Source organism: Oenanthe melanoleuca, chromosome 4A (assembly GCF_029582105.1).
Source record: "Oenanthe melanoleuca isolate GR-GAL-2019-014 chromosome 4A, OMel1.0, whole genome shotgun sequence".
NCBI classification, from domain to species: Eukaryota; Metazoa; Chordata; class Aves; order Passeriformes; family Muscicapidae; genus Oenanthe; species Oenanthe melanoleuca.
The window spans coordinates 11810917-11833818 of record NC_079338.1 but is presented as its reverse complement, the minus strand read 5'-3'; the positions used below and the strand labels follow the sequence as shown (position 1 = coordinate 11833818).

The window sequence follows — 22902 nt, the reverse complement described above, 5'->3', positions numbered from 1 at the left end:
CCCTGGAGCACAGTGGGGGAGAAGGGACAAACAAACCCCCTTTTTCTTCTTTTTCTACAAAACTCATTCTGCACACCGTGTTGAAAGCCAGAAGAAGCTGCAATTGGTGGCACAGATGTTGCTCAGCCTAGCTCTCCTTTAAAGTTTCTTGGAAAGAGTAAACATGACTGTGGAGAAGATTCTTGAAAAATCGAAACAACTTACAAGAAGTAAAAAGGAAAGAAATGGAAAGAAACAATCCAAGATGTTTACACATATTAAATAATTTATTTATATTCTCTGCTTTTCACTGCTGCACAACTTCTACATCACATTAATTCAAAATGAATATTCTCTTTAGGATCTACGACATAGCATCTTCTATACACTCAAAAATACCACTGACTACATATGAGCATATCTTCCTCCATTCTTTGAAAAAATTAATGCTGAAAACGTAAGAAACATGCACAGGTTTTAGAGTACATTTCTTTGGTCAGGTACACCTTCCAAAGTAAAGAAATATGTTCTGATAGTATTTTACCTTTAGCAGTAGCAATACACAGCAGCAAAAACATGATCCCTATGACATTTTGCCGGAGTGATGACTCTCAGATTAACATGGCAAAACTAACGCGTTTTGACAGACTCAAGATCAAAAATATATTGGTTTTACACTTGTCTTAATAAACACCAAATGAAGTAAAACAGTAAGTGATTTCTTTGCAGAGAGGACCTTTGCCCAGTCTGACAGTGCTGGATTGGCAGGGAGGAGGAAGACAGGCAGAGTGGTACAAACACAGTAATATTGCAGAACTTCAGGCACTGAACTCCACATATTGAGTTCAGTGTTATTTAGCAGGATGGTGACTCTACAGATTGATCCAAAGTAGTAAAACTCCAAGTTTACCACAGGCATTGGATATTCACCAGCTGCACACAGAAAGCCTGTGCTTCCAACACTGGCACCCCATTCTGCAAGAGTACATATCTCTCCTTCCCAGCTTCTGCCAAGAAAAATTTCAAACACTTGAGTAAAACCAAATTATATCCTTTAACATTTTAAAGAGATTATATATCTCTATATTCCACATAATTCTGATATTTCTTTTAGAGTTGGGAAGTTATAAAATATAGGATGAAATGATTAATGCTTTATATTTAAAGTGTACTAAGTAGTTTAATGCCACAGCCTTTGGCTGCACTTCTATGGCATGGGATGGAGGGAGGTGGCTGGACCATCTCACCAATGTGGCTCTGTGACAATGTCAGCAACATCGGTCCTTTTGTAAAAATTCCTTTAAAAATCGCCTTAAGAAAGAGCAGTTTAATTAAAATTAGACTTCGATTCTGAAGTAGATAAAAAACATTGGCTGACACAGTCAGCATGGCTCAGTTTGGAACATGAAGTGCTGTGTAACTCTCACTCCAGAGCAATGGCCTCTCACCTTCCCATACCCATAAGCAGCACCATGACACAAATAACACTGCATGCAACACCCTGCTCTTCTTGGGTTGGTATCCTTTCATTTTGCCTTCTGTGGGTACTCTGAAAGGCATGAGTTCACAAACATTGCTCCAGAATTACTGGATAATACTTCTGATTCATATCAAATAGACAGATACAATACAGTCACATTCAATTGACTTTCAGTGCAATTTAAGTAAACTATTCTCTTTAATATATTTTTAAACTGTAAACTACACTAGAAAGACACAATAATTTTATTAATTTCATTACTTTTTATCTGAAGTTGCCTTTGAACTCGAATGTAACAAAATCAATTACATTTCTCTGTCAAATTACCATTAGCTGAAGATAGGGCACAGACTTTAAGTATTTGAGAAAAAAGTCCACTGCCTCCAGGGCAGACAAGTGAGCTTCTAGTGGAAAGAGGTAATCTCCAATTACCAACAAGCTGCTAAAATTTTCTTAAGAATATATCTGTTCCTATGAATTAACTCTGGGGGCTTTGGTCAATAATGGTACAATTTACCTGGTAAGTCATAATTCTTTCTTCTCAAAGAATTGAATTGAGAGCAGCATTTCAACTGCTGCTGTAGTCAAGCTGAGGCTGTTTAACACAGGAGAAAAATGTGCTACTTGATTCTGGACCAGCAGGAGCCAGTTGGTCCTTTGTACAGGCAAAAAGTTGGCAGAATTTTCCAGTCTTTTGCTCTTGTAGAAGTAGCAGTTTTTCACAGTTGCTTAACTTCTACTCAGAAAACACCTAAAAATGATGCAGCAAACTGTATATCCTGACATAATTACACATCTTAAAGACATTTTTTCTCTTGCAAAGCCAGAAGCAAGTTCCAATAAAATTTTTTTTTTAAAAAATATTTCATTATTCTTATTAATGAATAAAATATGTTAAAAAGGTTTGGATGCTATACTCACTACCTTCCACTCTAGGTACAAAAGCAGACATATAAAAACATAGCACCTGACCTTGCTCAGGTGAAAAGAACTGAGAGTGGGTTCCTGGATCATAGTACTAAAGGCACCATGGTATTTAATCCATTTCACAGTAAGCTTCAAGCCTAAAGAGCACTTAGGCTGCCTCTAGTAGCTTTCACTAAAAAAGATCACTACAGAACATCAAAATTCTAATACTTATAAATTATTCGAATTTCCAGCCTAACTTTTTATCTCAGCCCATTAATTCTTTAGCAAACACTACCTTAAATATTAAGAAGGCTTGCCTCTCTTCTCAGTTCTCACCCAGATATATACATTTCCTGTGTATGTCTGTGCACAGGCAAAGAAAGACAGCTGACAACCACTTTTACTCCTTGGTATCCTGCCAAATAATCAGCTCACTGTACTGCCTATTCATCTAAAATCAGTGACCAAGACACTGTCTAACCTGTTTCAAGACTGAAAAATAAAGGCAACAATTATTTTTCCCAGTTACATGGATAACCATTACAATTACCCTAAGAATCCTGATTTTATTTGTGTCTGCTAGTTCTAGAAAAGTGCAATGTGTAGAGGGAATATTCAAGTTACAGCAAATTTATTTGCCTCCTTTTAAACACTATACATTTGAAAATTAAGTTATTAAATTACACTGGATCCAGCACACCTGGTTCCACTGTCTTGTAGATTTTGCTCAGAAAGACTTCCACCTTATCATCACCCAAGTGACAGATGTCCAAGATGCAGATAACATGTTTGCCATCAAGCTCCTCCGCTGCTTTTACAATTTCATCTAGAAGTTAAGGAAAGGTGGTTTTAAAAGGTATTTGCTGTATAATCTGTAGGTGCACAGAACTGATAGTATATTCACACAGTAATATGTCCAACCTTTATCCAGCAAAACATTTTACTCATAAATTCCATCACTAGAAATGCGTTTGTAGTTTGGATATTAAAATACTTCTCCAGAGGATGAGCTCCAGCAAAAAAACTGCCTTCAAAGTTCAGTATTACAGCAATTTACTAAAGGTGGTGATATAGAATTCACATCTCTTTCACTGAAGAGGTGAACAATGTCTGACCTACACCAGAGATTTCTACATTAATTATTATTAATTCTTGCACTGAAAGATAAACCAAGAAAGGATAAATGAATAATGTCAGTGAAAGGCAGTCTCACCTGAAAGAGGAAACGTGTCACGAAGCCTCCCACTGCTGGTGGCCTTCTGCTGGCATGCAGAGATACTACTCATACAAGACAATAATGTATCATTCTGAATGTCTTCTAGTTGAAATAAGTGAGGATTGTCAGGGCAAAACAGAGGAAGAAAAGCAACATCTATTGCTATGTCATGGTTTATACCTGTTGAAGAAAAATATTTTATGTCAGCAGGAAACCTCATATTCAGCCTGTCAGCAACTTTGTGCATGACTTCTCTATTTTTTTAAACAAACAATTGCACTTATTTTTATTTACATGTTCTTTGTCCATAAGTTAACAATTAATGTCTAAAAATATGTTTCTATATAGATTATACACAAGCACATTCAAATTGATATGATGTTATGAAGCATTATGGTTTAAGGCTACCAATATTGATAGTTCAGAAAACATTAAACCTTGGAAACCACTTCATCTTCCTTTTAACATTATCTGCAAAGGCAGAGAAATTAACTTCACAACCAGCAAATTGTGCAATACAGTGCTGCTTTCATCTTCAATACTGTATTGTCAGTCCCAGGATTCTACTGACCTCAAATATTCAAACACCTTCTCTGCAGATTTCCCTTAGCAAGTAATGAAAACTTTTAAATTATGGGAACTTAACACCAGCATTGTTAAGCAAGGCAATTTCTATCTCCTTTTAATGTGAAAACATACCAAAACTTAATAACCCTCAATAAAGCTAGTAGATACACATCAACTTGCATATTTATACTTTAATAAATAAAAATCAATTAATGGACACTTCATGTTAACCAGAAGCAGCATGGAACAGCTAATGAGTATGGCAAAAATACAGCCTTTCATTTTCTGCCATGGAAAGAAGGCACTTTAGGAGCAACAGTATGAAAAAAGCAACTCAATGAGAATAATGCTGAAAAGAAGCATTTATAGTTGTCTTTTTCCTTTTAAGAACACTAACTTGTTTCTGATAAACATCTCTCCAGCAGAAAGTCAGCTGTCAAGTGTAACTGAATAACCTTCCTGATTACATCAGGTTGAAATAGTGAGCAGGACCTACTTCTAACTGAAATAATTAAGAGTGTAAGGACTACACACATTCTTCAAGTAACACTTGTTATTTGAATATACCAAAAACTGAAAGGATATGAAAAATGATACTAAAAACAAGATATTCAGGCATTTCATTGAAAGGTATGTTTAATGAGAACAAAAATTACCCTAAATGAGGACTCTAACAATAATCTAAAATGTCAGTAATTTTTCAAACCTCAGGAAACACTCAGAATCAACTGATTCCTTTAGAGAAATCCATTCAGTTTCTGATTAACTTACACTGCTCTTGCTTAACCTTTTTTCCAGGCGAGCTACTTACCCAGAACTGTCACTTCGTAATACCCAAGGCCATTAGCACTTTCAAATTCATTGATGTTTTTATCTGTCCTGGCTTCTATTGGCTGGTGCACTGCTGCATGAAGGTTGTACTGTTGCGTAAGTAAGTCTTTGTGCGCATAATCAAATTTACATGGGATACTTTCTGGGAAAATTTTGCTGTGATGAAAATAATTCATCAACTTGTCTTTCACTTGTGTCCACAGATCACTCTGCCAGGAATCCCAATTTCTTCCAGTCTCTTCAGTTTCAAGTATATTGCTCACTCCTTCTTGATCTATTATAAGTAGAAAACATTTAGTTGCTTATGTAATTGTATCAGTTCTCTGTTAAATAAGAAATAATTTTCATTAGAACACTTCAATTATGAAAACATGGCAGAAATTAAAAGGGCCAAGAGGTCTTATGCTATGAAGTGCTTTTTAAATACTAAACTAACTTAAAACTTGTATAAGGATACAAGAGAATTTATTGCCCATAATGGGAAACAACTCAGTGCTGTCCTTTCAGCCATCCCTTAGAACACAGCAGGGAATATTGAGTAGAATTACATTGATGATACATTGCTATAGTGGTTCCTCAGAGGCTGATGCAGCCAAATGCACAGAGGAACTGTCTTAACAAATGTTATAAGGATATCTTTGTTGCCTGGTTTGGACCTGAGGAAAAGAATTAGTCTTAAGTCTCCTAAGATTAATACAACAATTATTTGCAATGTACCTGTGCAGTGCTGCAAACTGTCTGACACAGCCTGTCCATTTTTATCTTGCACAGAATGTCCATGTTGATATTCATCTAAACTATAAAAAGAAAGTTACAGTGTGCATTAATATATATATATTTGTCTTAACCTAATTAACATCAAACTATGCAGCAAAAGACAGATTTCTGGTGATAAATGATACGAGCTCGAGTGAATGAGAGTTGCATACAGTGGCCTGACACAACGAGAACCCGTGTGCTCAGTAAATCAGCTTAGCAGAGCTCAGGACTAGCCCTGCCCGATTCCTGGCTTTGGGGAACGGATGGGGAAGGTTTTACACTCACAGCCCGGTGTCTGCTGCCCTCTACCGGCACCTGGCAGAAATACCACGTGTGACATGGCCAAACTTCTCAGGCGACCAACAGGTGACCGGATCGCAAAAACCTGGCGCTCAGCATGCGGCTGCACTGTCCTATCACCCCCTTCAGCACGCAGAAACACGGAATGCAGCCATGTCACCATCCAGAATCCAAAATGGCAGAAATGCCAAATCTCTCTTTTCCCGTGGACATGCTGTATTTGTTAGACTTCCCTTTTTTAACCATCAAGTTTTCAATTAATGGTAAGAAACTCTTCTTTATCAATCTCTAATAAATTACCTAGGACATTATGCAGGAGAAAAAAATAAAAAGCACTCTGCAAGCAAACACGGTAAAATAAGCTCATGGGCCCATTTATTCCTTTCTTCTTTGATCCATTCCTCACATTAAAATAGAACTCACCGTGATGTCTGAAAAAACTTAGGGAAAGGACTGTCTTAATTATCTTGCATCACAAACAACTGAAATAGGTAAGACTTTGTTAAGGTACCATTAAAATTCCAAACCATTAAAGTAGTTAATAATAACTACAGGATACAGACAGTAAAAAAGGAATCAAAGATGAACATGCTGTTTAGTGTATCATATTGTATTTCATAAGGATTCGCAGGTTTTTAAAAAATTCTATTTCATACTAGGGTGTATCTTGAAAATTTCATCTAAGCATTGTTGTAACAAATGGGAAATATCTAAAATAGTATCTAGTGAAAATATAAAAGGAAATGCACTGTGGGTTTTGAGGATGAAAGTATATTTTAAGAAATGCACTCCTCCCATGTTGGATGTATCATCACTGAAGTGAGCTCTTTGTGATGTCCAAATCTAGGCACAATTAAGCACCCGTGCAATTACTGCCCACAAATAATTTTCACTTTTGAGATTTGGAGCGGTCAAATGTAATATGAAACCCCATCATAGTGTTAAGAAAGGCTTCCTCAGAAAACAATGTTTCAAGTTAGATACACACCAACTTCTCATTAAAGCAGAGGATTAAACCAAGCCATACTGCTGACAAGTGGATATCTTGCAAAGTGGATATCATGGTTTTTTCCTTATAAAATTGTCTAGATACGGGAGTGAATAGGCTCTGATTTAAGGCAAGTAGAGCCTCAGGAAAATGCAAAAAACCACTTGTCACTATTTTCCTCCACTTCTTTCATGGATCTGTAGCTGGGATAATTTTTACATTTTTCCTCCAGGCCTTTTCCTGCTTTGTGCTGGATGTGTGAACAGCCCAACTTGAGCTAGGCTCATAAGGGAAACTGCTTGTCTCCACACACAGTCCAGGTGCTTCTTTGTGAACCACTATGTCTGCAATGCACCTGAGGCCACCCAAATCCTTCCACTTACTGCACTGTGCTCCTGCTGTTGTACATCAAAACACCCAGATTTAATTTTACCCATACCAGCTTTAGGAGAACTTGAGCCCTGCCAGATTTGCTGTTCACAGCCTGCACTCTGCAGGCCCTCCCTTTTCACAGATGCCCACAAAAGCCTTTATTCACTATTTTCAGATACATTGATATTCAACTTCTCAGTCATTTTACCTTAAAGTTTTGTCATCAAAAATAACATCAATCTAAATATATGGCAGATTAGTATTTTCAGAAACTATTGGGAAAATAAGCATATTTCATATTCCACACCTATTTCTTAAGCCCTGGGACTAAATGTGATAAGTGAAATTAAGAAAAAAAATAGTTACAACTTGCAGCTACGCCCACACAATACAAGGAAGCAAAGTGTCTCAAAACAACACAACAAAACATCCCACTCACTGATAAAACAGTAAAACTAATTTTATAAAATGGTTTGAAATGAGCTAGCTGTTCTGACACAATTGAGGTAAACACATCTACCACAGCAAGTAACAGAGAGACCAAACAGCCTTTTATGATAACTTGACAAGTCTACACAAATTGATTTTTGGTATCTACTAATTTCTCTCCAACAAATTCTGATTTATGTGAAAAGGGGTTGTAAAGGAAACATCATATTCTGTGAAACTTTCAGTCACACACACCTCAAGATAGATTTCCCTCTATCATAGAATGCCCATTTCCCAGCTGTCACATCCACGGGAAGGAAAAAGAACAAAAGGGTCTACTGACAAAAAAAATACAGAAGTGAAACTGCAAGGATAGAAACAAGCATGCAAACAAGCTCATTTCAAGCAGTGGGAGTACGTAGTGCAGCAGCAATTCCATAGCAACATGCTAAATTTACAAAGATTAAAATTCCAGGAAAACTACTGTGCTTTTTTTCACTTCCAAGTAAAAATAACCCTTTCTGAAATTCCTGATCTTTCCCCATCCATAAACACTTCATTCTCTATAAATTAAATTACTTTGGAGTACATTAAATGCTTAAAAGTACCATTACATGAAAGACTTTTACTAACAACAATATAAATATCAACAATAATACTAAATTACCCAGTTTTCTTCTTCTTTCTGAAACCCTTAATAATCAGGTAAGCTACCTCAGAAATACAGGAACGATGGTTGTCGATACAAAGCCTCAAAATAAGCTCTTATTGCTTAAAAAATTAAAAAATGCAACTATGTGCTGAAAATAACTTACAAAAAACTTGATGCAAAATAGTTTAAGTTAGAATATGTACTTTAAAACATATCTGTACTGTTGGACTCAATGATCCTTGTGGGTCACTTTCAACTCAGAATATTATGTGAAATATGTGAAGTTTGTTAAAAGGAATGTTCTTATTTCATCAACATAGTAAAGTATTTCAGTGAGAGCTGACATTCTGCTACATCTAAGGAACAGAAAACAATGCAATTTTAAAGTATGTCAGCTAACCTTCTATTTTTCTTTGGCAAGTTGGAGAATTCAGCACAATTCTATAGTTAGTTACAGAAATACATGAGTTACCTTTGAATTCTATAGAGTGAAACAGCTTTCCATAATCCAACACAGACTTTCTCCTCCTTTAGCTGGGGTTCTAGCACTAATGGCATAGAGTGGACACACAGGTAGCGAGGAGAGTAGCAGATTGAGAAAAGCAGAGAACAAAGTAAAGATGCCTTAACTTCTGGCTTCACCTATAAGAAATGGGGAGAAGACATTCTTCCCATCCTCCCCCCCACCCTAGAAAAAACTGAACATTTCTCAGTGAACAAAAGAAAACAGGATTCCTTGCAGTCAAGGAAAACTTCCTGATTTCTCTATGGGTTTGTACCACAAGTCCCTGCAAATTCCTGCACCACCTGCAGAACTGTGACCTTAAAGCCAGGTGATGTTTTTAATGAACCAGCTGCAAAGTCAGGTAACCATTTCTCCTAGAAAATGCAGTTTCTACCAAAAGGACTAGGAAACAACAGACACGCGAGTTCAAAGGAGCCTCATTTATCCCACAGAAAAAGCTGTTGCAAATTAGCTTCCAATAAATGTCTTTCAAGAAAACAGGCATGCTTGTAGGGGAGCAATACTGGCAGAATGGTCGACAACTTTGATCAGCTCCCTCACTACCACTGTTGCTCTATTCCTGGCACCATGATTCTTGGGTTTAGGGGGGAAAAGTAAGAGATGCTAAAAGCAGATCAAAAAGGCAACTGAGCTGTATATGTAGTCATGACACAAATCCAGATCACTCAAAAAATACACAAACATCCTGAATTACTGACACTAAGGAGTTTATACATTCAAGTTGCTCATGTTCTGTCTGGAACAAGTAACAAGAATTTATGGCCCTTAAAAAAAAAGCACAAAGGGAAGTAGCTTGTAGCCCCTAGTCAATGAATAAAAGCACTCATTCAGTTTTCTTAATAATTTCACTTTTGTAGTTATTTCAATAGTTTCCAGACTTGACAGGGCTCTGGATTTGAAATTCCTATCTGACTTCAAAAAAAACCCCACCTTCCCTGGATATAAACTGAGTTTTATAACAACTGAGTATTGGGGAGTGAAAGGAGCCAGGGGAGTGACTTCCCAGGACAACTATACTTACACCTCTGTAGCATCAAGAAAAATGTACAGCTCAGCCACCACCAGAAAATCCATTACCACGATGAACTTCTGTTACTATTTATTCCCTTAGTAGTAGTAGTAGTAGCAATATAAGACGTTTAACAACACCTTCAAAATTATGTTTCAGATATATTTAGAGTTGGTGCAGATGAATAGAAAATATTAACTCCACCCTGATCCGTTCTTTGATTTTACTTCCTTAGAGATTCCTGATCTGTAAAATTTTTACTCAGAGTATTTTTGTTGGATTATTGCAACTATTCAACACAATTAATTTCACATGACTTACCTAAGTTTTCTTCTTACAGTCCGTGTAAAATAGGGGTAAGATGATACAGGACTAACAGACGTACCTCCCCTTAAAGTAGGAAATTCACCATTATTTTTCAGTATCTATTTAAATGGAAATTCACAAAGCAAGGGACTTTGATGTTTTTCTTTCAGGCAGAACTAAACTAAGACACTCAAGTGCTGGAAGTTTTCATATGGAACAGAATCCACTACATTTGCTATAACACTGCCAGGACAGAACTCCTATTTACCAAGGTTTTCTTAATACTAAATTTTCATTCAATCTTAATTATATTTTATTTAATTTTCCCTCAAAATATTCTAAATATCCACTCTCTTCACACATTATGACTTCTGGATGTGAAAAGTAAAGAATAAAAACATACCCTTTATAGGATGAGAAATCTACTGCCAAAAAAACAGATGTGACTAGCCTAACTTTTCAAACTTTCCATCTGTCAGCGTATCAACCAGGCTCTCAATAGTAAGTGTGGGTGTACTAGATTTTACACAAGTGTTGCAATGAAGGGCAATCTTATGCAAGCAGCTATTTTACTCCTGAATCTAAAATAGCTGTATCAGACAAATTACAAGTTATGTTGAGCCCTTAGGTTAGCACACGATCACCCTCTACCTTCCTTTTTGACAGCAAGTTACACCTTTATGCAGTATATCCCATCACCCAGAAATCAAAAATAAGGTGTATTTGAAATTAAGGAACAGTTAAACCTGATTCTGCATTATCAGTCAAGATATCTGATTTACTCTGGCCACTGCAACTGTTGCTTGTTCCACAGCTATGTCATTAAACTACATTTGGTTCAATTATTAACTACTTCTATTTCAAATCTGCGAGCTTAAGAACAAAGTAGTATAAATATTAATCAGAAGAGAGCACTTTAATTAATTAATCCTCCATTAGCATGAACAGCATAATTGTCATCACCTGATGCTAGGAAAAATACATAATTACATTTAAAGATTCAACTACATATGCTTTTAAAACTTTCTTATTTTCCACAGCCTGGGCTCCACCTAATTTCAGAAAACACTTTTTAGAAATATTTATTTATGACGAGAGCTTACTGTTCTGCATCTCTTCTGAATCTGCGTGTTGTCTGTCTCTTGACTGAACTCCCCTTTGACAGCAGAGCTTTGTGCTGATGTTCCCCTACAGGACTGCAGGGTGGTCCCAGAAAAGACTTAACTTCTTCATTTTTTCCCTTGTCAACACAGTCTTCTTTGGACACAGAAGAACTTCCAAGAGACTGAGAAGTATCCTTCTGCAACAACAGTTAATACTTTAAGATTTTCAATGCATTTACAGCTATTTCTTCCAACTCAAAAACCTGCGAATTTCTGTCAACCACCTTACATCCGACAGAAATTATCTTCTAATCATATCAATAAGATAAACTCAGTCTAGAAAGTGACAAGTATGCATGTTGCAACAGTTGCCTCTCCAACACTCTAATTTACATCACGTTACCAGTCAAACTAGTAACTTTTAAACAGTTACAAGTTTTACAGAGGACTGTCAAAACACTTTCATAGAAGCACTGAATCATTGCTTTTTAAAATTTTGCTCTCAAAAATCAGATTAAGAGACAATGTAATTAGGTTCTGAACTCAAATGCAAAATATTCCATTCTAATGACAATTATAGCTGCTTTGACATTAACTCTCATACACAGTACCTGGACAAGTTCCTCTCCTGGGGCTTCTTCAGCTGCATCATTACAGCTGATGCATCTTATGGCACTAATTATTCCCTGAACAGCAATTCTTTTGTGCTCTCTGTAGTGCAGGTCTTCAATCTCTTTCCCTATTTCACCTATGGGCTTCAAAACTGATTCAACTGCAAAAAAGAAATTTCCAGAATCAAGTTTTAGAGAAATATCACACAAAAATCTCTGAATACAAGACTCAAAAGAAGATGTTTTTTTTACTAAATACTAAATTGATTTAAAATTATGCTTTTAAAGAATTCTAAACCTTTTTGTTATCCACATCACATGGAAAAAAACTAAAACAATAAACTTTTTTAGCTCATAAGCGTCCGTTAGTATGCATCATCAGACACCACAATTTCTGTTTCAGGTGAAATCTCCAGTTCAATGTACCCTTCAGAACAACTACTTTAAATTTTGATTTAGCAGAATATCCGGAGTAAAACTTCTGGATATATGTGTAGCTCATGTCAGCTTCTACAGTTCTTCTGCAGCTAATGGTGCAATTTTTCTGTGAGGTGAGGATTTAGCCTATGAAACATTGAGTCACAGCAGGGAGTTTATCTTGGGGTAAGACTGAAAAACGCCACGAATCTTACAGATATTTGATACATGATACCTTCATTACTTTTACAATATTTCAAAAAGCTATCAGGAGGTCGTGGAAAAGGGTAGTAGCCACCGATGACAGTTTTCTTTATTTGATCAGCTTCACTTTGTGATTTCATCCACTGAATGAAGTTTTTCACTTTGGCATCCTTGGTATATGGCTGGCCCTTGTGCCACCCTTTTAAAACAAAAAAAATCAGGTATCAAAACCAAAGCAGGTTACTGAAATTTCTTCTCATTTTGAAACTCTGCTGAACACTGCCTAGAAAACACAAATTAAGAAAATCTTGACTAGAGGGTACAAAAGATGTCTTTTGACAAGAGTATTTTTCAAAATTAATATCCTGACTTCCTTGACTACACTTGCATTTGACACCAAAAGTCAGAAAAACGTTAAATAACAGAAAAACCAAAACAACTAACAAAAAAGCTACTAGAAAAGGAAAGTTGGAAGTGTCTTTTAATGTTTTAAGTAAGTGGTAATTGCCATTACTAACCTATCAAAAGATTAACAGCTTGAATGAATCAGTAACCATAAGTCTTAACCTAGAAATACTTTTCATAAGATAAACCCATTTTAATGCCTCAGAAGAATGCTATTTGCCTTTTTCTTTTCTGCAATGTTTCATTATTACCTCATAGTTTGCAATGATTATTTTGCTGTAAAATGAAAACACCCTCCCCAAAAATTAACATGAGAACTACATAAAACTAGAACAAGTGTAAATTACCTGTAATGAATATTTGGCTTTCATTTGAAGTCGTAAGGTAAACTGTCCTGGAAGGATTCTCAGTGAGGCCCTGCATCACTCTCATCTGTGTACACACCAAGTATGTCACTGGAGAAAAAAAAAAAAAAATTCATTTTTTTTCCTGACAGTTTACTGATTTTAGAATGGCAAGACTGACACACACTGGATTAATTTTATTAAGTCCTCTAAACAAGACAATTTAGTTTTTGATCCTACAAATGTTTCACATATGTTTTGAGTCTCCATTACAAATTACTATATGGACATGCAATTAAGTCTTCAATTTAATTTCAGCAACTTAAACATCGGGTCAGATATCATTGAAACAAATAGTACAAATATTGGTATTAAATGGCTGTGTTTCTTAAGGATAAAAGGTATAAAATCATGAGAAATTATGGCATGCCACTGCAAAACTTCTAAACAGAGCTCAAACTTACTCTTTTGTTAGTATCTCAGTTAAGCACTGGAATGTCATTATTTCCCACATCCACAGAACACTCAAGTTGAATGCAGCCATAATCTTAGCAGGACTCTGCAGCTGGTGCTGCATCAAATGATATAAAAAAATGCGTATCAACACCAACCAGTGTTAAAAAAAGGATGAGTGCTTGGAGGAGAAGAGAAAGAAGGCACAAAGAAATATTTAAAGCTCTTTTGAAATACTTCATTTAGGATTCCCTAGTTTGAAATTTATTACTCTTAGCTCATGTGTGATAACTAATAACGCAGGGAGTTTTGCTGTTTGGCAAAAAACACTGGTTCAAAGAAATGAAGGTTTTCCACTTTCACCTCTCTCTTCATTCAATCCTCTAAAATTAATCCTCTCTATAAAAAAACAGGTATTTGCAGGTCAAGAGGAGCAATAGATTTGACCAGCTGCTGCCTTTAATTGCCTCTGATGCAAGAGATGCTGCCCAGGTACTTCTTAACACAAATGTCTGAAATGAAAGAGATCAGAGGAGCCTCAGGCCCAGCTATCCATCTAATTTTTTCACTAACTGACCGTGCAATTTGTGAGGATTTCAAATACTTAAACTATTTTTTATTCTTAAATTTTAATTTCTGATCAACTACTTTCTGCTTGAGGAGAAAAATCATGGCATTTTTTTATTCAGTGGCAACTAATCTTAGAATTACAAATTTGCAATGAACTAGAAAAGCATTCTACATAATTATTAATAAGTATTATAGAGAGATGAATACTTGGATGAATATGCTCAAACACATCTGGCTGAGAAGTTGCAAACAATTCCAGTATGAACGGTTGGTCTGAGGTCCCATCAATGGCATGTGCCCAACGATAGAGCCAGAAGTCTTCACTGTGTTCTATATAAACAAATATTAAGAAAAATGTATAAGCATTTACTTGGAAATTTAGAAACTATTTAATAAATTCTGAAAATCATGTTTATAGAAAAACCTCTTTTTCTGGCTCGCTCAGCCCTTCCCACAAACGTCACAAGACCAATAACATCACAGGAATGATTCTGTGGTAAGTCATCCAGTTCTGACCTAAAAGCAAAACAGAAGAAAGCTGGGTAAGTTTTCTCAGAAACTTTGCAAAAAGCATTTCCAATTAACATCCTCTGTAAGGGAGTGTCATTTAAATTCCAGCTCGATAACTGACAAAATTCTATTTTACCTTGTGATAAACCTATATTTAACTTCAGGTAATCCCCACTCTGGCTTAACCATTTCTTCTGGAATAATACTTATTTCAGTAGGAGGATCTCGAACATTAAGGTTAATTTCTGAAAAAGAAAAAAAAGTAACATTTATGGTATGAATACAAATTATCATCATCGTTATAATAATAATATAACAAAAGTAACAACAACCCATTAGAAACCAGGCTAAAGTTTCCTAAATATTCCAGCTGTGTAAAATTATTAATCAATTTCTTTGAGTTCAGGTTTTCATCAAAATAAAGTAAGGAATTCAGGTACAACAAAGCAATTTTATCATCTGAGTAATATTAAACTTTCCAACTGCCTTTATGAGCCAACTAGTCCAATCCAGACAGTATTTTAACAGAAACTAATCCAACCATACTGATTAGATACAATTAGATACAGATTACACACTGATTAGATAGTATAAAAAGTACACTAGCTTTGCTGTCAAATGTCAGTCAGGTCTGAAACTGATGTGCAGACAACAAAGTAAAACAGAACTAGCACATGAGAATTTCCATATTTGATGCCAGTTCAGGTAATTATTAATAGGATAGAAATACACCCTGGCCATGGAGGAAATCAAAAGGTCTTCTCATGTGTGCTCTATAGCACCTGAAAATTTTTATTCATTAATTAGACTGTTTAGATGCTAAATTACAAACATGGTGGAGCACTGGGGCAGGCAAGGTGTTCTTCAACCAGATTAAAAAATACAGGAAGAATGCCTTCAGCTTCCAGAATACACAAGGCAGTACATACAGGACAAATCTTGCTGGTATATACAAGACAGATTCTGATGAAGTTTCTTGGGTTTGAGTAAAGGATTATTCAAATAATGCACCCAGAAAAATGATTAAACACAAATAATGCATACAACTGTTTACATAATAGTATCTGTTGCCTCACCCTGGCAGTGCAGCATTTAGGAAGGTGTTCTACTTCAAGACCCTCTACTTAGGAGTATTCTCTAGGCTTCTGCTTTCTAGAAATGTATTTGGAGGAAAATTTTGGTTTTGCATATGGTCAGTGTTGCTGAGAGAATTCCTAAAACAAAACTTTCCCACGCATCGAAACCATCTCTCAATTGTTTCATTATTTTGAGATTAGATCAAAGTCTCACAATCAGGTCAGGATTATACCCTGGGATGAGTCAGGAGCTAAAATCAATCCAGACTGTCATCAGCACCACACAAATTCAGTGATGTGTGAAACTGAAACGTGCACGCTTCCTGGCAGTGCCATTCAAGGCATTGTTACTAAGTAAGTTCCAAAGATTTCAGGTTGTGAAACAGCACCTCTCAGCAAGTGCCACAATGCTGCAGCTGCAAACAGGGGCCAGCAATGCAGAGCTCACCCACAGAAGTCTAGGGGTGTGCCTGAAGCATAGTGCCTTGCTGGACTCTCAGTCTGGAAACCCTTCAATACTGGGGACTTGATAACTCTCCAGATACACTGCACAGTATTTGCAGGTGAAGAACACAGAGGAAAGTTGGGATTTGGTGGAATTGAAAATAAATGAAGAAAAAAGTAATTGTTACTTAAGCAATTCAGTGTAATTGAAACCTGAAATATTGCCCTACACTGGCCATATACAGAGATACTTAGTGAGGTAATAAATTTCACTTCATCCGAACAAAAAAAACCCAAACCCTCATGTAATGAAAGTTGCACAAAATCCATGTTACAAATTATCTTGAATTTTTTTTCTGGATATCCTGTTCTCTTGTGACTCTCTTCTTATAGGACATGTGGTTATCTATGCATCATGTGAATTATGTGAATTCATATTACAACAGAAGTCTCAGCTTTGTGCAAAGAACTGAGATTCTGTACATACTTTTGTATGAACCAAAGATTTACAGTTTCTGCAGTTTATCTGTGCACCATGGCACTTTACTATGGAGTGACTACTAGTTCTTCCATATAACCCTTTACAGCCCAGTGGTTGAGTTGGCCATTTTGATCTCTTTATTTCCACTTCTACCCAATAATGCTTGTAAGAAATCAGAAGGGCAGAGTGAATAAGGCCATAAAAATGCAGAGATATTTCCCCATAGTGAAAATCACTTCAGATGGCATATTTTATTCTGTCTTCTTTGCATAGAAAGGTTGTGTGGCAATTACATTTGTTTTCAGGGTTGGCTTGCAATTGTCATCACCTTCCCTCACAAACTTCCATTCCTAGCTAAACATTTCTATCTCCTGCCAAGTCATCACAAATACTCCAGACATTGAGATCTGGTTTTAAATGCAAATATTTATCAGTCAGGGAATATACTGCTTCTGACAGTAAAAACATTGCTTATTTTTCTGCACTGTAGCAACTCCATTAGGAAAATGTCATTGTCAATAAGTTATACATACATCAACCTTCACCAATAAACATTTTGTTTCAAGAAGTTATTTGAATTTTCTGAATGCTGGCTGTCACTCCGTTCTGTGCATAAAAGAACAAAATTGGAAAGAGTTCATGTAGAGCAAAATAGGAGAGAAAACAACCCCAAGGTTGATCAAATCCAGTTTGAAAAAGCCATTACTGTTACATACAGGACCTGTATTTTTGTGGTATACCTCCTTTGAGTATCTGCCACATTAAACAAATGACTATTAAGAAAACACTTTGTCATAGTCAAGGAATATTCTTAACACACTCCCACTGAGATGCTCTTTCAGGACACAGAAGTAATCAATGCAACTTTTTATTCTGCAGAGCTGTGCAGATACTCTGGGCCTTGACAGTACACACTAAAATCTAAAGCCAGATGAGGTGATAATGCCATTCAACGACCTGGAAAAACGTGTGAGCAGTATACAAGTGATATGTGTATTATTAAGCAGGAATTAGAATCAGATTAAAATTCATTACCAGAGGGCTATCTTTATAATCTCAGTTTCTGATATCAGGTTTTTTTTTTTTTAATTTCTTTATTTCTTAAATAAAGGTTTTAACAAATTTTGGCAGTGAACTTCATAGACATGATTCAATATAAACAGCAAGAACCTGGATGAACAGACACCTTTCAGAGGTACTAACTGAGGACTTATATCTTATCACTTAGTCTCAGCAATGGATCACTTTTTATTTTATTTCTAAGAAGAATTACTTTGCACAGTGTATTTCATTGATTCAAAATAGGTTTCTGCAATACTTAACCAATTGTAGCAAATCTCTTCATCTGTGAATCCCCTGGGGTGGGCTGTGTTTTAAACGGGTAACTGGTTTTGATGGTGTATTTGGCAATGAGGAGCACTGTGCCAACCTTCATACTGTGATACCATTCAGGGCACAGAGAATTCCACAAAACCATTGACATCATGCCCGAGCCATCAGCAACTTCAAAGTAAGCCTGAAGAAAAAAAGAGATAACATACAGTCATCTTTTATTTGTTTTTATTCTGGCATGCATTTATTTTGAATAATGCACCAGGTACTTGACTCAAAAACAATTTCTCTATTACAAATGGATATAAAGGATGTTCCAGAACACTTATACTGAATACTAGAGCAGAAAAAAATCCCCAATTTTTAAACTGGGCAAATGCTGAATTTGTAACTGAGCAGATAACTGAGCAGTAAAAACAGATTTTTAAACTAACCCACCACACCTCCAGTCTCCTTTTCCAAGAAGTTCAACACAAAAATTTCACAAGTTAAATACATTAGAAAAAACAAAGAATTTTACAGTAAAATAATATATCTGAAAGTCACCAGATGAGAGAATCAGGACCTAGAAACAATTTAAATATAGTGCCTTATTATACTAACTCCAGTTTTCAAAGCATAGAGACCAGAAATATTTAGGCTGTTAAACTAACACCTCCAAGTATCTTTTTCTTCACAAAAAGCTCAAATGAACTATAGTAACTGAAACACATCCACTAAAGTTGGTACACCTATGATCACAAAATTCAGCATTTCCTGCTCTAAAGAGCTCAGCATTTTTGTAAAGGCAGCATTTTCCAGATAAAATAGCTATAAAATAACTTGATGTGCTTACTATATGGGAAAAATTATTTTCAAATATCCTACAGCAATTTGAGTGTAAACATATGCATTTATCCCTCTTTACCTGATAAGGCATATCCATTTTTTTCTCTGGTTTTCCATAGTACCTTAGTCTAGATTTGTGCAGGATTCTCACAAGAAGGGGATGGAAATGCACTCTGCTTCTCCACGTCATTTCCAGATGACCAAGACTAGTCAGTTTGGAGACTAAGAGGAAGGGGAGGGGAGAAGAAAAGACCGAAAAAGAGCATTCATGTTTGGACATGTTTTCAGGAGTGAAGTGTCAGGATGCCACATGTATTTTATTAGTGTTTCTAACATTTAAAAAGGTTCATCTGCTGAGATCGTTCACCAATAAATTTTGTTATGAACTATCTACAATCAGCATAGTTTTGCTTTTTTTTATTGAGAGTAATGACATTTTAAATGACACAGAAATGTTGTCAGATGAGCAGAAAGGCTATTACAAAAAGCACAGGTGTCAGCCTACAAGAGCATAACACTCCTGTAGAAGTCCTGTTATACCTCTCTCCTCACCAGGCTTCATGAGCCCCTCAACACTGACCACATTTTGGGGGGCAGCTTTTCAGCGTGAGCATTCTGCCCCAAAGACCAGACACATGACTACTACTGCACAGTGTTTCTGACACCTCAAAAGACTGGGCACAAGCACCACAGCTATGTATTTTCAGTCAATGCTTGCAGAGTTTAAAAAACTCACAAAAAACCAGAGAATCACAGAAGGGGTTGGGGTCAAAGGGGTCACCTCGTTCCAACACTCTGCCGTGGGAGGGACATGCTGCACCAGGCCAGGTTGCTCAGAGCCCCATCCAAGCCAGTCTTAAACACTTTCAGGGATGGAGCATCCACAAGTTGGCAACTCTGGGCAACCTGTGCCAATGCCTCACATCCTCCCAGGGAAGAGGTTTTCCCACAGGAGCAGGTGTGCTGTGACACAGGTGACATATTCCCAGCGGGGCCAAACACAGCTGGAGGATACCAGGGATTGCACAAGCAATCACAGAATCAATTAGGTTGGAAAAGACCCCTAAAACCATCGTGTCCAACCTATGACCGAACACCACCTGTCAGCCCGGACATGACACCATGTGCCACACTCAGTCTTGCCTTCAACACCTCCAGGGACGGTAACTCCATCACCTCCGTGGGCAGCCCGTTCAAATGCCTAATCACCCTTTCTGTGAAGGGATTCCTCCTAGTGTGCAAGCTAAAGCTCCACTTAAGACTCCGCGCCCTTGCACTGCCGCTGGTTGCCGGGGAGAAGAGCCCGACCCCCAGCTGGCTACACCCTCCTGTCAGTGACTGCAGGGAGCGAAAAGCTCCCCCGAGCTTCCTCTGGTCCAGGCAGAACCCGCAGCTCCCTCAGCCGCCCCTCACACTGCGCGCTCCCGACCCTTCCCCAGCTCCCAACAAAGGCAAACAACGGCACCGGGCCTCAGGGCGTCCCTCCCGCACCCCCCAGCCGCCTCCTCCGGGCTTACCGTCCACATCCACCCGCACCGGGGGCCTGTCCGCCACCCACACGTCTCCGTAGGGATCCTCGTTGTTCCAGAGCGGCAGGTAGTGCCTGTTGTCGCCGCGGAGGGGCTGGAGCGGGCGGTGCCCGTCGAGCGGGGTGCCCGGGGCGGCGGTGGCGCTGCCGGCCGCCCGCTCCAGCCCCTCCAGGCAGATGAAGCCGCGGTTCAGCCGCTTCTCGTCGTAGCGGTACGAGCAGCGCGTGAGGCGGAGGCGCGTGCCCGCCCGCAGCCGCGCGCGCTGCACCAGCCCGTTGAGGCGCGGCGCGAGGTGGCAGCGGTGCCGGCGCGCGCCGTCCGCCAGCGTCACGTCGTACCAGTACTGGCGGGGGGCGGCGGGCGGCGCCTGCGCCAGGTACCGCTCCACCGCCACCACCGTCACGGCCGGCGGCTCCGCCGGCGCCGCGCTCAGCTGCGAGGAGCCCTGCACCTCCTCAAACACCCTCTGCAGGCAGAAGGCCCCGCCGCCCTCCGCCGAGGCCCCCGCCCGGCTCTCCTCGGCGCGTTCCGGGGTAGGGTCCTGCATGACAGCGTCCTGGCCGCCCGTCCCGGGCGAGAGCCGCGGCCCGGGGCGCTGCCGGCGGCGGCGGCCGCGGGGTCCCGCTGTCATGGCCGAGCAGGGGCACCGCCCCCACGGCGCGCGCGCGCGGGGCGGGGCGGGTGCGCGCGCGCCGTTCAAACCGCCAACGGCCGGAGCGGGGGCGGGGACAGAGACAGCGACATGGGGACACCGGGACGGGGACAGGGACACGGACACGGACACGGACACCGGGACAGGGATAGGGGCACCGGGACGGGGACAGGGACAGGGACACCGGGACAGGGAAAACAGCGGGCGGAGAGCTGCTGCGGGGCAGCAGCGGCGAAGCTGAGGCGAAGCTGAGGCTCTCTGGCGGGTCTCCGGCGATAAGCGGCCGGCGGCGGCGGGCGGCCCCGCGTGTTCTCCCGGGCCGGGGCCGCGGCCGGGACTCGGGGCGCAGGGGGCCCCAGCGCCCCGCCGGGGGGACACAGGCCCTGAGCAGCGAGCTGCGCCTTGGCTCTGCTGCACCTGTTCTGGCTCCATTTAAGCGGATGCACAACACTCGTCGTTGCTTCTTCCTTACCGATAGTGTGTTCCTAATTGGAAGAGTCTAGTGCCCGGTTCTAATATTGTATTTGCCTTTTACATAGTTGCAGTGTGGGGGTAATTGTAAGCATCTTGCCACCGAAACTGAATCTTGTTTCTTGCTCCCATCTTCAGAAGAAATTCTTCTTAGTGGTTCCAAAGTGTGTGACATTTACATTATTATTGATTCTTGTCCCACTGCAACTGTTATAAAAGGCTATGTAGTGGTTGGCTCTCGCTACAATTATTTTGCTTTAGTTAAAATATTATAATTGTTTTAAACTGCTTTTTAAGTATAATAAAATTTGTAACCACTTGTGTGCAGTGTGAAAGGGGAAGCAAGATTTTCATAAGACGTAAACAGGATTGCAGAAGATGTATTTTAAGACATGCTTGCTATCTCACAATGTGTATTCAAGATGACATAAGCAGAGAGCAGAAGACTAAGGGAGCACCAAGCTAAAAGTGGCATCAGAAGACCACCCGAGACTGGCGACGTCTGCCACCATTAAATTGTGCAAACACTGCAAAAATCTAAAGCAGGATTATAGTCAATGAGCCCAAAATAAATCTGCAAAATCATCTGAGAAAGCAACAACAACTGTAACAGTATAAAAAACTGCAGGTTGAAAAAGTGGGTGTGCCACTGGCTTTACCATGCACCCAGTGGTACGCTGTAACTCTTGCTTTATGTTTATCCCTTATTATAATTTATTAAACTCTTATAATTTTTAGAAGAGTTTAGAAGAGTATTTTTAGAGAGCTTCATTTCTCACAGCAACTATCAACTTTTTATCATACCATGGAATCAAAGAATGGTTTGGGCTGGAAGGGACCTTAAAGAGCATCTTGATCCAAACCCCCTGCCATGGGACACTTTCATTGATATCATAAGTCCTGTGAAAAGTTATGGAGATCAAGAACTTTGTATTTGATATTTTATTAGCACCTGTATTTTTTTCTACTGAAGGAAACACCTCTTATGAGGAAAGGTGGAGAGAGTTGGGCCTGTTGAAACCAGAGAAGACAAGACTGAGAGGGTATTTTATCAGTGCCCATAATTATATGAAAAACAGAATGGGAACAAGTGGTGCCCAATGACAGGACAAGAGGCAACAGGCACAAACTGATATTCAAGTTCCATCT

The 22902-nt window shown here is 38.9% G+C and overlaps 1 protein-coding gene across 2 annotated transcripts; it reads right to left on the bottom strand.

Moving 5' to 3' along the window:
• Positions 1-243: 243 nt before the first annotated feature.
• On the bottom strand, positions 244-21276 carry RADX (RPA1 related single stranded DNA binding protein, X-linked). Of its 2 annotated transcripts, XM_056491439.1 has the most exons (15): positions 20619-21276; positions 19181-19323; positions 18265-18457; positions 15077-15185; positions 14855-14946; positions 14638-14760; positions 13411-13518; positions 12690-12857; positions 12038-12198; positions 11427-11623; positions 10339-10407; positions 5700-5779; positions 4963-5256; positions 3582-3764; positions 244-3194 (listed from the first exon to the last, which is right to left on the bottom strand). In XM_056491439.1, the coding sequence occupies exons 1-15, from the start codon at positions 21259-21261 to the stop codon at positions 3049-3051; spliced, it is 2709 nt and encodes a 902-aa protein (XP_056347414.1). In that variant the 5' UTR covers positions 21262-21276; the 3' UTR covers positions 244-3048. The 2 variants fall into 2 exon arrangements, with proteins under 2 accessions (XP_056347414.1, XP_056347415.1); XM_056491440.1 differs by lacking the exon at positions 10339-10407.
• Positions 21277-22902: the final 1626 nt, after the last annotated feature.